Source organism: Phlebotomus papatasi, chromosome 1, assembly GCF_024763615.1.
Source record: "Phlebotomus papatasi isolate M1 chromosome 1, Ppap_2.1, whole genome shotgun sequence".
Lineage (NCBI taxonomy): Eukaryota > Metazoa > Arthropoda > Insecta > Diptera > Psychodidae > Phlebotomus > Phlebotomus papatasi.
The window spans coordinates 80,728,428-80,743,734 of record NC_077222.1 but is presented as its reverse complement, the minus strand read 5'-3'; the positions used below and the strand labels follow the sequence as shown (position 1 = coordinate 80,743,734).

General features: G+C 37.0%; 1 protein-coding gene across 1 annotated transcript; it reads right to left on the bottom strand.

The window, feature by feature from the left end:
• Positions 1-1,385: 1,385 nt before the first annotated feature.
• LOC129810313 (zinc finger matrin-type protein CG9776-like) lies at positions 1,386-14,921 on the bottom strand. Its single transcript, XM_055860685.1, has 8 exons — positions 14,629-14,921; positions 13,956-14,564; positions 10,624-10,743; positions 10,095-10,285; positions 8,711-8,940; positions 8,440-8,632; positions 3,317-3,484; positions 1,386-3,237 (listed from the first exon to the last, which is right to left on the bottom strand). The coding sequence occupies exons 1-8, from the start codon at positions 14,696-14,698 to the stop codon at positions 1,483-1,485; spliced, it is 3,336 nt and encodes a 1,111-aa protein (XP_055716660.1). The 5' UTR covers positions 14,699-14,921; the 3' UTR covers positions 1,386-1,482.
• Positions 14,922-15,307: the final 386 nt, after the last annotated feature.

Sequence of the window (15,307 nt, the reverse complement as noted above, 5' to 3'; positions counted from 1 at the left end):
AGTGTGGGAATTGGAGTGAGGTCAGCTGGGATATGTCGATCAGTTGGTGCGTAGCCAGGATAGGGAAGTGACACTGGAAGAAGAAGATTTTGATAAAAGAGATAATGGTCAAAGTTGAGATGTGTTGAATGAGAGCGCAGGATCCACAGGATAGGTTGTCACAGGTAGCAAGAAAGAAGAGTAAGAACATGCAAGATCTGATCTAGTTTATGAAGGCAGAAGTTTTGAAGGGGTAAAATCTTTTCAGTATTTCGGTACTCAGGCCAACATCGAGAATATTGTAGAGGCAGAAAAAAGGCTCGAATAAGTAGTGAGAATAAAGCCGTTTTCTGCTTTATTGCCCTTATTTAAATCCCGATCGTTGTCTCGCACCATCAAAATTAGAATTTATAAAACTATGGTAAGGTCTGTAGTCCTGTGTGTGTACGAATCCTGGACACTGAATAATCTTGACAAAGATAGGTTGAACTGTGTAAGATTAAAAGTCCTGGTTACACTTCCACTAGCTTCTTTATTGTTGTTACTCCGTTGAAGTATAAAGCGACATGATTGACTCGATAATCAATAATGTAAAGGCGATTCTCCACAAGTGCTTTGAAAGAAAAATTCTGCGACATATTTATCGACTTGTAGAGGAAAGCCGAGGTGAATGGGGATTCGTCAGAACCATGAATTGTATGACTTATTCAACGATCATACATCCCGGGCTTAGATGAGCAGGCCAAATAATGAAGATTTCAAATAAGAGGACCATTAGGAAGGTCTTCGAAGGCAGGCCAGTTGGATCCAGGACAGTCGACAGACCAAGACAAATATAGGAAGCTGATAAGTACAACGATGCGAGGAAGATTAATGTGAGAAATTGGAAAGCTTTGACGAGTAGTCGGGAGAATTGGAGGCGCGCTGTGGAATATGCCAAAGCCCTACATGGCCTGAAGTATACTGCTTAAAAAGTAAGAGTATGAGAAGTTGGAAGTGTGATCATCTCTAAGAACATTGATGACGAACTTTGGAATACTTTGGGATTGAAGGCAGATGATTTAGAATCTATCGAATGTTGTGAAGAAATCGACAATGGCTTATTTCAGATTCAAAATGTTACAATAAACGCAATAAACAGAAGATAGACTCAGAAGCTGTCCCGGGGTCAACTTATTGTCAGGAAAGGCCAAGTGGGAGTGAATTCGGAGAAAGATAGTATTTTTATAGTATTTTCTCAACAACGCAAACCCGAGGAACTCTAAAGTTGCTCGAGAAACCAGTAACCCTTCTCAGTAAAAATGGAAATAAGTTGCTCCTCATGGCGTTGAAGCTTTTCTTCTGAAGATCCAAAAACAACCAAACCTATAGACTCTTAGAGAATTACTAGGTAACTGAGCACAAAATCCAGTTAGAAGAATTTTATTGAATTTCCAGCTAATTAATTATAGCATTATTAAATGTGATAATAGCAAATACCAAATTGAATCTTCTCAGCACATTCTACATGCACTGAGCCGCCATATCATCGGCATCAATGCCCAAGAGTGCAAGATCATCAAGCTCAATTTTGTTCATTGAGGATTCTTTGTTTTCCTCAATAGCCATCTCAACATGAGGAATGCTGTTGTCTGCTGAATTTCCCGTATCCATATCAATAGGCGGTGGAGGTGGCACAATTCCCGGAGAATCTGCCTGAATAGCTCCAGGAATTCCTTCATACACAGCATAACCTGTTCCACCTGGAAATGTCGGGCCATATGTATTGTAGATTCCCATCGGTGGTCCTTGAGCCACTTCTTCAATTCCCACCACACCTCCTGGTTCTGGAATAGAGTCTCCTGCTGTGACACCTTCCATGTCCACAGGTTCCCTATTGGAATCAGAAGTGGGCTCTGCAACACTTTCCTTCTTCTTCTCATCGGGAAATATCAAATCCAGTGCATCCTGGAAATCCTTAGGCAGAGGACCTTTACGCGGTCGTGGTGCATCACTTATAGGCTTTGGCACAAGATCCGCCTCAGCTTCATCAATTCCCGGTGGTAGAACCTCCTCATTCTTCTCCAAATCCTGCTGCATGGGAGGCGGTGGTGGAGCTGGTCCTCCTCCACTTAAAAGCACCATATACTGTGTCGGATCCGGCATCAATTCATCATCCATGGAACCACCCTGAGACATCCCAGGATTTGAATGAGTTGGCGTTTTTGAAGCAGCCGGAGTAGTTTGTGACTGAGCCTCTCCACCATTCCCTTCAGCTTCCTTCTGCTTGGCTGCATCTTCAGCGGCCACTTGTTTCTTAAACACCGGCATCCTGCCAATAAAAGGAAGTTTACCCTTTGCTGGAGGTGGAACTTTCTTCTTTGGCGGTGACTTCTTCCTCTCTCCATTGCCATCCTTCCCTTTGGTCTTCTTCTCATTGAGACGCTTTGGTTCTGGCGGATAATTTACCACAGGCTTCTCAATCACTCGTCGTCCCCGAGAACTAGACCGACGTCCACGCGAGGATGACCTTCGACGTCCATATCGGTTGTAATATGGACTGCGTGATCTCGAACGACTCCTGGAATACCGTCCACGTGACCGAGAACGCCTTCTAGATCTCCGATCTGGAGTTCTATCCCTAGAACGACGTCTGTCATCCGAAGCACTTCCTCCATCCCCTTCAGATCTCTTTTTGAGCTTCCCCTTAAGATCATCCAGTAACTTTCGTTCTGACTCACTAATCACCGGACCTGGTGTCCATTGCGATATGATCAATTCATCGCGCTTCTTTGCTTCCGTGGATATTGAAGGAGCTGGAGGAGCAAAAGGAGGCTGAGACGTGACCTGTGCCGGTTGTACCATCGTCCATTTACCAACAGCATTATCATCCTCAGTCAATGGCGCTGAGGGCTTCGTCATATTCCTCATGGAAACCCGAATCGAATTAGCCGGAACATCATCTAAACTTGCTTCGAGGGATGTATCTTTCTTATCGGAATCCGAATCAGAGTCAGATGAACTGGAACTCGATGACGATGATGACGACTGACGACGACGCTTATTGCGTTTTCTCTTTTTCTTCTCTTTCTTCCCATCCAGCTTCTTCTTCTTCTTTTTGGACTTCCTATCGGAATCTTCATCCGGCTGCATTGGAATCACATGCATCAGTGTCGGTGACTTTTTTCCCGATGCTGTCTTCTCACGATAAATATCGTAAGCCTTCTGACGATCAGCCATCCAGTCCACATCAAAATGTGGATTCTGATCAGCATAAGCCTGTTTGAATAGCGATGAAAAGAACAGTTTGAACCAAATATGCAATGGACAAAAAAAAATAGAATCAACTTAGACTTACATTGTAGTTATCAGCATGAATTTTAGATTTCAAATGTGTCGAAGCGCAATGTAGATCTCCCATCCAAACGGCACAGAGTTTGCAGTACCAAGCAGTGGAAGCTGTGAAAAACTGCAATCCACGAATTGGTGTTCTCTTTGTTGGAGCATTTGGATAATTTGGGAATTCCTGACAAAGAACAGAAAATGCCCTGATAAGTTTTATGGTAAGTGCCTCGACAGATCTGAGGATTAGCTGAGAAACGACTTAGCGCAATTATATTCGCAATAATGGTTAAACTATTTTTCCACCGTTTTCCACTATGCCGTATCTCGGCTTAAGTCGTAAGTGCGTCTAGGGCATAACTTTTAACCGGAGAAGTACTCTTTAAATATGAATAATTCGACCTCTCGGGCCAGAACCAGAACAAGGTAGCTTTAACAAATTTAGGATCTTATTTTGTAGCGCCTTGGGATCGACCGCGAACATATTCCTGAAGTAGCGGAGGATCGCCAGGCGTGGGATGGTAACCTGGGTGTTCTGGGTCCATGAATCCGATTGGAACAAGCGGTTGAAAATGAATGAATCTATCCCATACATTCCTAAATTAACTCTTCTCAGGGCAATATGAAACAAGTCAACCAACAGGACTTCTCTGATATAACACAAACTTGAGTAGTTACGCACGAAGTGAGTGAATATGTCCTCAGATTCATTGCATTCTCTGCACATTATAGGTGTTGCATTGGACGCCCATACTATTAAGATGTCTGTTTAGACAATGACAGGTTAAAATGAACAGCGCTTTCAAGTGATTGCCACGCACTAGGTACTCTGTTCTCTTTTATGCAAGTTGGTCATGAACGTTTCAGACAGGCAACAATCTTTTTGTTGCGGACCTATCCGTCCGATGCAGTTTTAATAAATCTCTCGACTGGTATGCTTCTGTTAAATCCGTTAAGGAACAATATGAGAACGAAACCCGAGATTCCACAGCGTTACTCCTAACTACTTAGTCCTGAAGAGATAAGTCCTTGCATAAGGGCCCATATAGACCCAGGCAATTCCTCAAGAATAATCCCGTAAATTTTGGCAGTAAAGGCAAAGGAAATTTAAGCAAAGAACCTCTAATCGCTGATCCTAAGATCTTAAGGTATGACAACTTGGGATAAATGTTAACTGCCAAATTCTTGAGGCTAATCAAGGAGAAACCTGAGTCTACTTGAACCCTAACACTAGGAACCTCTTAGGAGAAATCGGTGCCGCTCAGAGCAACGTTATGATATCAATTCAGATACCAAGGAGGTTTATCGGGTTTATCCATTGGAAAAAAGCCAGTGCTAACATAGTGCCTTCATAACTGGAATTCTACTACGGTTCAATGGTTCCCGGACAAAATCCCGAATGGGCGAAAACTAAATCCAGAATTCTTATAAATATCTTGGCTGTTCCGACGATTGCATCCGCGTTTGCTACTAACCTTTTGGGATTTTGGCTTTCAGAATATTTGCATTTCGAAATCTTGGTTTTTTTGGATTTTGACTTTCGGGATTTTGGCTTTCGAGATCTTGGCGTTCGGGATTTTGGAGTTCGAGATTTTGGCTTTCAAGATTTTGGCATATTTTCAGAATTTCCACCCAATCTAAATTTTTGATTACGGGATTTCGTCTCTGCGGGATTTTGGCTTTCGTAATCTTGGCATTCGGGATTTTATTGTTCGAGATTTCGGTTTTCAAGATTTTAGTATTTTTTCAGGATTTTGGCTTTTGAGAATTTGACTCATTCGTGATTTCGACCCATTCAGGATTTCGTCTCTTTGGGATTTTGGCTTTTCGGTATTTTGGCGTTTGGGATTTTGGCTTTTAGGATTTTGGCCCATTCGAGATTTTGGCAATTTCGAGAATTTGACTCATTCAGGATTTCGATCCATTACGAATTTTGGTTTTCAGGATTTCGACTGATTTAAGATTTTGTCTCTTTTGGGATTTTGGCTTTTTGGATTGAGATTGGATTTCGAGATCTTGACGTTCCGGGTCTTGGTGTTCGAGATTTTGGCTTTAAATATTTTGGCATTTTTTTCAGAATTTCCACCCAATCGCAATTTTGGCTTACGGGATTTCGACTCATTTAAGATTTCTTCTCTGCAGAATTTTGGTGGCTTTGGCTCTTTCGGAATTTTGTCTTTCGTAATCTTGGCATTCGGGACTTTATATTTCGAGATTTTGGCTTTCAGGATTTTAGCATTTTTTCTGGATGTTGGCTTTTCAGAATTTTACTCATTCGTGATTTCGACTCATTCAGGATTTCGTCTCTTTGGGATTTTGGCCCATTAGAGATTTTGGCAATTTCGAGAATTTGACTAACAAGGGGAGGAACCCAACTGTCTCCCGCGGATCGGGACGAAACTTGGCATATAAGTAGGGTCCATATAGAAACTTAACCAGCCACTGGCTTTTTACTGTGCGGCCATTAGAAGTAGTCATTGTGACCATTCATAGTCATGAATTTCTTATATATGAAAGATTCTTTTAACATTTGTTGCTATTTTTCTTTGACCTGAAAATGCGTTTTAATGATGTTAAAGCTTGGTTTGTGAGTTACTGATGAACGTCAGAACCCTTTCATGCGATACACTTTCATGGTAATGTCATAGGTCATCCGAGTAAACATTATACTTTTTCAAGGAAAATAATATTTTTAATATCAGCGAATTTTTCTTTCTAATTATTTAAAAATAGCGAATGGGAAAAATTCCTCATTCTTCTGTTCCTTCTTTTCCTCTTTAAATTTTACTGCTGCCGGATTTCTTTTTCTTTCTGGTAAGATCCACATTGCATACTTTTTCGTCTTCAATTTTTTTTATTACAAAAATATTTGTTTTTTATTCATATGTCTGCCATTTTTTATTCGATTTTGATGAGTAAGTAGTCGTTAGAAAGGCCCCAATGAGCTCTATAACATACCCAAAAATCATAAAAATCGGAAAATTAAAACTGTCAAATTTTCAAGGTAAAAAATACTTCTTCGGCTGAATTAACGTTTGACTACATTAACAGCGAATTACATTAAAATTATGTAGTTAGTTTTGTCTATATGAGTTTTAATTTACTTTTTAAAATTCTACATTGAAATGTTTGGACAATATTAAAAAAAAACAATAATAGTTTGTCTGAAATTTTCAAAAATACACATTTTCTATACAATATAAAAATATTGGATTTTTTTTATCATAAGTAATCATTATCATCAACATGTAATTTAAAATTTTTGCACAATTTCAGGAAGAATACAATTTATTAAAAAAAATATAAGAAAATTTTGATACCTATTTTGCGTTACAAATTCCTTCATGCGAGATATCGACTTTGGAAATTGTTGGAAAACTGCATTTCCCTTGGAGATAGAAGATAGTGGTCTTCGGAAAAATGGAAAAGCAAGAAATTTGTTATCCTGACCTGACCCTATGATATCATTAGGGATCTGCGAAAGATCTTCCAAGCTTGCAAAAAATTGAATATGAACTATTGTATTCTCCTACTCTATCTTTTATTTATTCGAACAATGCAAATATATAAATATTAGACTCCCTTGAATATTAATGGAAATTACGCAAGATTATTGCGGTTATATTTTTATTCAATTAACGGGATACTACTTTATTAGAAAGAAAAGAATTTCACGATATGATACTTTAGGTGATTTAGGACAGAAGATATGATCTTCCATTTGCATTTGGTTTTCTGTCTATAACTGCAAAACTACTTGACAAAATATAAACATTAATATTTATATGAAAATTAAACGTCTCGATCCGCTCTATAATTTTGTAGAATATTTAAACATCGTCAAATCTCCTCTAGTAGCGCTAAAATCGCTTTGAAAGTTTTGACCTTTAAATTTTGACAGTTGTAATTTTCCGATTTTTATGATTTTTGGGTATGTAATAAAGCTCATTGGGACCTTCCTAACGACTACTTACTCATCAAAATCGAATAAAAAATGGCAGATATATGAATAAAAAACAAATATTTTTGTAATAAAAAAAAATGAAGACGAAAAGAAAAAGAAAGTAAAAGAAATCCGGCAGCAGTAAAATTTAAAGAGGAAAAGAAGGAACAGAAGAATAAGAAATTTCTCCCATTCGCTATTTTTAAATAATTAGAAAGAAAAATTCTCTGATATTAAAAATATTATTTTCCTTGAAAAAGTATAATGTTTACTCGGATGACCTATGACATTACCATGAAGGTGTATCGCATGAAAGGGTTCTGACGTTCATCAGTAACTCACAAACCAAGCTTTAACATCATTAAAACGCATTTTCAGGTCAAAGAAAAATAGCAACAAATGTTAAAAGAATCTTTCATATATAAGAAATTCATGACTATGAATGGTCACAATGACTACTTCTAATGGCCGCACAGTAAAAAGCCAGTGGCTGGTTAAGTTTCTATATGGACCCTACTTATATGCCAAGTTTCGTCCCGATCCGCGGGAGACAGTTGGGTTCCTCCCCTTGTAATTCAGGATTTTGATCCATTGCGAATTTTGACTTTCAGGATTTCAACTGATTCGAGATTTTGTCTTTTTGGATTGAGACTTTCGGGATTAAGGCTTTCGAGATCTTGGCGTTCGGGATCTTGGTGTTCGATATTTTGGCTTTAAAGATTTTGGCATTTTTCAGAATTTCCATCCAATTGGAATTTTGGCTTACGGGATTTTGACTCATTCAAGATTTCTTCTCTGCGGGATTTTGGCTTTGGCTCTTTCGGAATTTTGTCTTTTGTAATCTTGGCATTCGGGATTTTATAGTTCGAGATTTCGGTTTTCAAGATTTTGGTATTTTTTTTCTAGATTTTGACTTTTCAGAATTTGACTCATTCGGGATTTCGACCCAATCAGGATTTTGTCTCTTCAGTATTTTGGCATTTGGGATTTCGGCTTTCAGGATTTTGGCGATTTCGAAAATTTGATCCATTACAAATTTTGGCTTTCAGGATTTCGACTGATTCGAAATTTCGCTTCTTTCAGGATTTTAGGTTTTTGGGACTTTAGCTTTCGGGATTTTGACCGAGGTTTCTTATGACGCAGAAGAATATAAGGCCTATAAAAAAAAATTCATCAATAAATATTTAGGAACTTACATCATTTTGCTGCTTTTCATGCCACGGAGAATCTTGATTCTTCATCATACTCAAGTGTTCCTTGGAGTGCAGATGATTGAGATAATCCTTTGCTGATTTTGGAAATACATTGCACATGGGACACCAATGCATCTCAGGATCGTAGAAAACGTAGTTAACTTTCCTCTCAGGATCAACCAATTTGTCCCGGGAGCTGAAATTCAATACAATTATTAATATCATTAATTTTCCTTGCTCAAAAACTATCTCAATACGGGGCAGAAAATCTTACACATTAGTTTCAGGAATTTTCTCCTTTTTATTCTTCTTCATGCTCTGAATCAATTTACTCTTGAGCTTTTCCGACTCACTCTCATCGGAATCGGAGTCTCTGCCTTTCGGACCAGCACTTTTGGGTCCTCCACTCAATGATGGTGGTGATGGTGTCTTCTCCGTCCCAATAATACCCGACAACATATCGATCACATTCTCAATGGTGCTTAGCTTATGCTGTATCTGAGACTGTTGTTGTTTTTTTTGATATTTCAGATATTTTTTTTTATCGTTGCGACGATGTAGAGGAGGAAGAGAAGAGAGAAAAAAGAAAAAAAGGGTATGCAGTGAGTATTGATCAATCGATAATTATGCAAAAAATATTGCAATGAATATTAACTTATTGTTTTCTTCGGCATGACAAACCTATTTTTGTCATTCAACACACTTTTCTCTCTGAGTAAGATGGTTCTGATGATTTTTAAATTCATTTTTTTTTGTCTATACATTTTTTAGTGGACAGAATAAATCGCTGGATCTGCTTCGACGGAAGAATCACTGATGATGACCTTTTTTTTACAGGAATTGGGATTTACTGATTGTGCTCTCTTTTTTTTCGTTTACCAACATGCAGAAGAAACTTGCTGTATCCATCAGTAAATTCCTTACAATTTGCATGACTTAATATCTAAAATATTATTTTTTTTTACTAGCACTATCCTTGTGGCTTCAACGTGATTTTTAAGTTTTTTTTTTTTAGAAAAATAACTTACAGCTCCAAAAAAACGTTCAAATGCAAGACGTTGAAGACACATGCATAAGTGCTTTGAGAAACAAATGTGATACAAATAGTCAAAGTCTTAGGTACTAAGAATCTCGCCATTTGCTCCCTGCCTGCGCCTGAGAGACACCTGCGATGATGTCTTATCCCAAATTTTCTACATCATTTTGTGCCACATCCATCATTATCCAAATTGCAAAATCAATGTCGCTACGTAGCGAAACATTGGTATTTCTTTTAATTTGCAACTTATTGTAAGAAATTCATTAAATGACCAGTGATGCTGTGAAAAAGTTGAGAATTGATTCACTCTTTGGACACTATCATCAATTTTATTTTATTTTTTTTTTTAATAATAAGAGGGTGAAAGATTATTATCAATTTATATAAAAGATTATCAAGATTATTTGCATTGGATTGGGAATATATACGGCAAAAATATCAAACATTCAACCAACAATTTATCAAAGACTTTCTTTTACCAATAATTAAAATTACGGGAAAATCCCTTTGCAAAAGAACTTCTCAATCACTTGTGAATTTTTGATATTTTTGCAAATAAAAAACCAAAAATAAAAAAATAAAAACATCCAACGCCATTCTCACACATTTCTCTATTTACCTGAAGTCGATCATTTTCCTTGAGAAAATTCCTAGTTGTAGGACTATGTGGCTGATTGACGGCTGCCAATTTATTTCTTTGCTCTCTAAGAATCTTCAATTCACGCGTTAATGCACTTGCACGTCGCTGATAATCTTCACGCTGTTTCTTCAATGTTGCCCGTTGATTCTGCATCTCCTGCACAACAGCAGCTAAAAATACCAATATTAAACATGTTAGAACTGATATACCACATCTATCCCATACGTACATCCTCATCCATTAATCTCCACACTCTCTTAATACCATTACCCAATTTTCTCAAAACTTCTTCTGCAAATAAATCACACCCGATGAACTACTTTTTTTTTGTAATCTTTCATTTCTCTAAAATAATTTAACCACACATCATCTCACGCTCATTAAATGCGCTCGGAAGACATGAGATGTACTTTTAGATGGGGGAGGAATTGCAATATTGGCTGATTGAATCAGATATAAATTTGTTTTTGACAATATTCATGTGCTAAAAATATTTTCAACCACTTACCTTCACGCTTGGTCTTATCCTCTTCAGATTCCATGGGAATGGGCATCTGAGGTGGCATTTGACGCTGTTGACCCATCGACGGAGGTACTCCCCAGACTCTAGGTCCACCAAAGTCATCTCCTGAAAAGAATATTAAATAACTGTAGAAATACTGAGAGAAATCCGAAAAAGTTAAAATAACATTTCGGAAATGTTTATTTTACCCTGCAGTATTGATCCGAAGTCGGTGTAAATATTACCATTTTTAGGTGTATTAGGGGTTAAAGTCACCCTTTTTCATGTTAATTTTACCATTAAAAAAGTGTAAAATTAACATTACAAAATGTTGATATATTTTTACACCTAAAAAAGTGTTAAAGTTATGAGCAAAAAAAGTTAATCGCACCCCCATTTTTTTTTTTCTCAGTGAAGGGATATCCGCAGTGAATCTAAAAGCTCAAAGCGCCGGAGTTTATCGAAAGCTGTGAAAAATTTTGTGTTTTTTTTTCTAGGATTTGATTAAAAAATACCGACAATCATCGATTAGACAATGTGTGCTAAAAGTATAATACTTATTATATAAAATTCTAAATATATCGTGACATATGAACCACAAATCATGCTTAAGATATTCAAGACCATTTTTTTGTAATCAAGGCCTCGGAATTCTTTTAAAAAATAAAAACTCACCGGAAGACATGATAAGAAGTCATAATAAAAATCATGCATATTCATAATCTATTAATATTCATAGTCCCTGTTTTTAGCGTGGTGACTAAACTGGACAAACAATTAGAGATACCGGCTTGGGGTTTCCCGAGGAACGTCATGAGACAACGAAGAGAAATTTCGCATTAGTAACATAGTTTCCATATCTCTTTACCCTTATAATAGGGGAGACCGGGGAGGCATGGGGCACTTTTTCATGTTTTTACTTTGAGACAGTATTCCAAAAAATCACGATAGTGTATTACAATTTCATGCGGTCTATAGGAGACTTATGGGTATTGACTTTATAAAAAGTACTCGATAGAACTTGGAAAACAACTGAGTTTTCTTGGAGAAGATAAAACATTTTACTTGACGCTTTTTTACTTGATGTTTGGGACGCATTTTTTCTCTCATAATTTGCATTATTGGTGCATGTTAATTAATTTTAAACACTAGATTAAAAATATTTGTAACAGAAAAAAAATGTTTAATCCTTTATTTCATACATACTTAGAAATTAATATCAATCCTATTTGTACAATAGAGTAATTTTTTGTCAATCACTTATTAATTGTAATTTCTTCTTATTTAAGTTTGTTGTCATTTCTCAAGTGTGATTATGATTATCAAAATGAATCAAATATGAAATTTGGCATGGTTTGTCTTAGTTTTGATGTGATTTTACATTAAAAAGGGGATTTTCATGCAATTTACGATATATATGAGTGTGTAAACTAAATATGTGTATGCAGATGTATAAAAAATCGTTGCATTTCAAAAAGGTTGTTGCCCAAATTTCTCCCTAAATCGGGTAACATTTCAGTCCTAAATGCCCGAATTTGAGAGAATCTACTCTATACGATTATCGCGTAAAGTGTGTAACAGGATTATCTCAACATTAATTTTTTTACGCTAATCGTTGTGAAATTAAATTTTTTAGTTAATTCTGCTTCTGCTATGATTATCATTTGAAGTGTTATAATGATAATCATATTTATATTACTCTGCTTATTTCAGTTATTTCTCAATTCACACGCGATAATCGAAGTATTTTTATGCAGCGACCTCACACAGGTGGAATGCTGTACTACCGTTTTCTTTAATAATTATCCAGGCGGACATATCGTCCATATACGAAAATACAGTTGAATCTCCTAATAACGGCTTTTCAAGATCAAAAGTTAAAAAAGCTCATTACAGTTCATTGGAAAGATTTTGTAATTTCCGTTAAAATTGAACCGGTTCCAATTGGTTCTGAACCGGTTATTCTGAACGTCTTCATAAGCGATAATTAATTTTCATTAGAAATTAAATGGGTAAAATGAAATTATTTCGAACCACTTGCAATCTGAGACATTCGAGATTTTCACACTGTTTCAGAGATTCAAAAGGGAGAAATCTGTTCCTTTTCTTCTTAATCGTCTTTTTCCTCTATTTTGCGGTCTTTGTTTTCTCTTTGTTCTTCTGAAACACTGAGAAAATCTCAAGTGTCCCAAATTGTAAATGATTCCAAATTACCTCATTTTACCCTATATTACTCTTGAGGTGTATTTTGGGAAATATTATGAATGATTTATAAATGGGTTTAAAAATCATTTGTAAAGCGGTAATAAACCGGTTATGAACCTATAAGTAATTTTCGTCTGAAAATTAATTCTATTGTTTTTAAAACTATTTTGGGGGATCTTTTGAGTGATTTATTAATCGATTTAAGCCGAGGGACGGTTCAACGTAATTGTAATCAAAATAATGGTCAGATTGCATTTCAATCAGTTTCTGACTAATCCGTCACCTGACTTAAGTTGAAAAATGGCTTAGTTAGTGGGAAACTGATGGTAATTTAGTCAAAGCGATATTTTGATTATAATTATGATAGGCCGCTTCTCGGCTTAAGTCGTAAGGGCCTTGACTTGACAGACTTGAGGATTAGCCGAGAAACGGCTTAGAGTAATTATATTGTATTGTATTTATCCGTATTGTATTGTATATATTCGACATAATGGTTAAACTACATTTCCATCATTTTCCACTAAGTCGTCTCTCGGCTTAAGTCATAAGTGTGTCTAAGTGACTAAATAGACTCTCGCTAATCCTCAAGAATATTTTAGCCTGTAAAATTTGGCAGTAAAGGATTAGGTAAAGGAAATTTATGCAAAGTACTTCAATCGATGATCCTAAGCCTTCAGTGTATGACAGTTTGGAATAAATTTTTACTGTCAAATTTTACAGGCTAAATATTTCTGAGGATCAGCCTGAGTCTATTCGGGCCCTAATGGCGTCTACACACTAGTAGAAATTTCTTTAAAAAATGCGTTTTTAAAGTAAATTTCCGCTTTCCTTGTAGGCAGAAACGTCAGATTTTTTTTAAAAAAAGGCAATTTTTGATGAAAATTGCTTCTAGTGTGTAGACACCATAAGGCATAAATGTGTCTATAGGTCATTAATCCCGAGTTCAAGCACTTCGCAAAGTTCGCAAAGCCTGAAGCGTTTTCCCACCACTTTTTGCGATATATATTGAAAATCTTAGACAACTAAAAGTTAAAAAACAAAGGGATAGCCATACATTAATAAATGGAACTTATTTGATTATGATGCAACAATGGAGCCGTTATCAGAAAAATATCTCATTAGGAAAAACCTACCAGGTGCTCCAGGTTGAAGGATCACTGGAGGTGGAGGCGGATACGGTGGCACGTACGACTGAGGACCTTGCCCTGGAAAATCATATCCTCCAAATTGCTGGGGAGGCATTCCCTGTCCGTATGGAGGAACATTCGCTGAATAGTTGTAGCCATCAGAGTAAAGGGGCTGGGGGATGTAGGGCGGTGGAGCAATATTTGGAGGTGGAGGAGCTTGTGGGGTTGTTGGTCGCCGAATAGGCGAACGCCTCCCTTTGGGACTCCAATCCCGCCTTGGTCGTCCCCTTGAGGGACTCCGATCACGTCTATCGCGAGAACGACTTCGATTGCGAATCCTCTCTCTTGATCGCTCCCGCTCCCGACGTATAGGACGCCTTTCCGGGCTACGCCGCATGGGCCTGGATCGATAATCATATGCGTCCCGGCGACGACGATATCTGTCATCTGGACTGTACCCTCGGCTCCTGCTCCTACTTCTACTCCTCCTGCGTTCACGACTCCTACTCCTACTGCGCCCCTTGTCGTCACTTGGTGGTGGCATCGGCGGCGACGGAGGCTTCCTGTCGAAACGCTTCGTCGGGCCCGGAGAGCCCCCATTCTTCTGCCACTGTTCTGTAAATCACAAAATTATATCAGCTAATCCATCATAATACTACAAAAAACAACAATTTAGTACCTTCCCTCTGTTTCAGATCTTCAGGCCACAGGTTTTTATCATCCTGCAAAATTTTCGAGTCATCGCCCATTTTCCGATGGTGGCGTGGAAAAATTGCAAATCAGAGAAAAACTGTCTCTATCTCTCCAAACACCAGAGAATTTTGATATCCTTCAAGTACAAAACACTGCAGAACACTCCACTTTATTAAAAATCAGATAAATTGTCTTTAAATGTCTAATTTCATTTGAGAAAACTACAGCGAAACTTCTCACAAGCTTCACGAAAAATCTCACAGTAAACCCACAGAGCCTACTGAGATAAGTGATTTTTTATTAGCCCTTTTATAATTTTCTTATAAAATGTGATTTTCGTTGTGTAATTTGGTATCCTTTTCAGCATATCTTTTAAGAATAAATTTAATAATTTAGTTTTTTTCCTAAAGAATTTTCTTTTTATTTGATTATTGTTTTTATTTAAAAGAAAAGTGAGACAAATGAGATGAACGGAGTTAAGCTACTTTCAATATCTGTGAAATTTTGTGCAAAACACAGTACTCGAAAATGGCGATGCTCGATTGCGATGTCAAATTTTTGCGGCTCACAGTTCAAATTTCAGCGCTTGAATTTTAACCCAACTATTTTTTAACATATTTTACCGTAATATCATTAAACAGTAATTAAGAAAAATTATCTAAAAT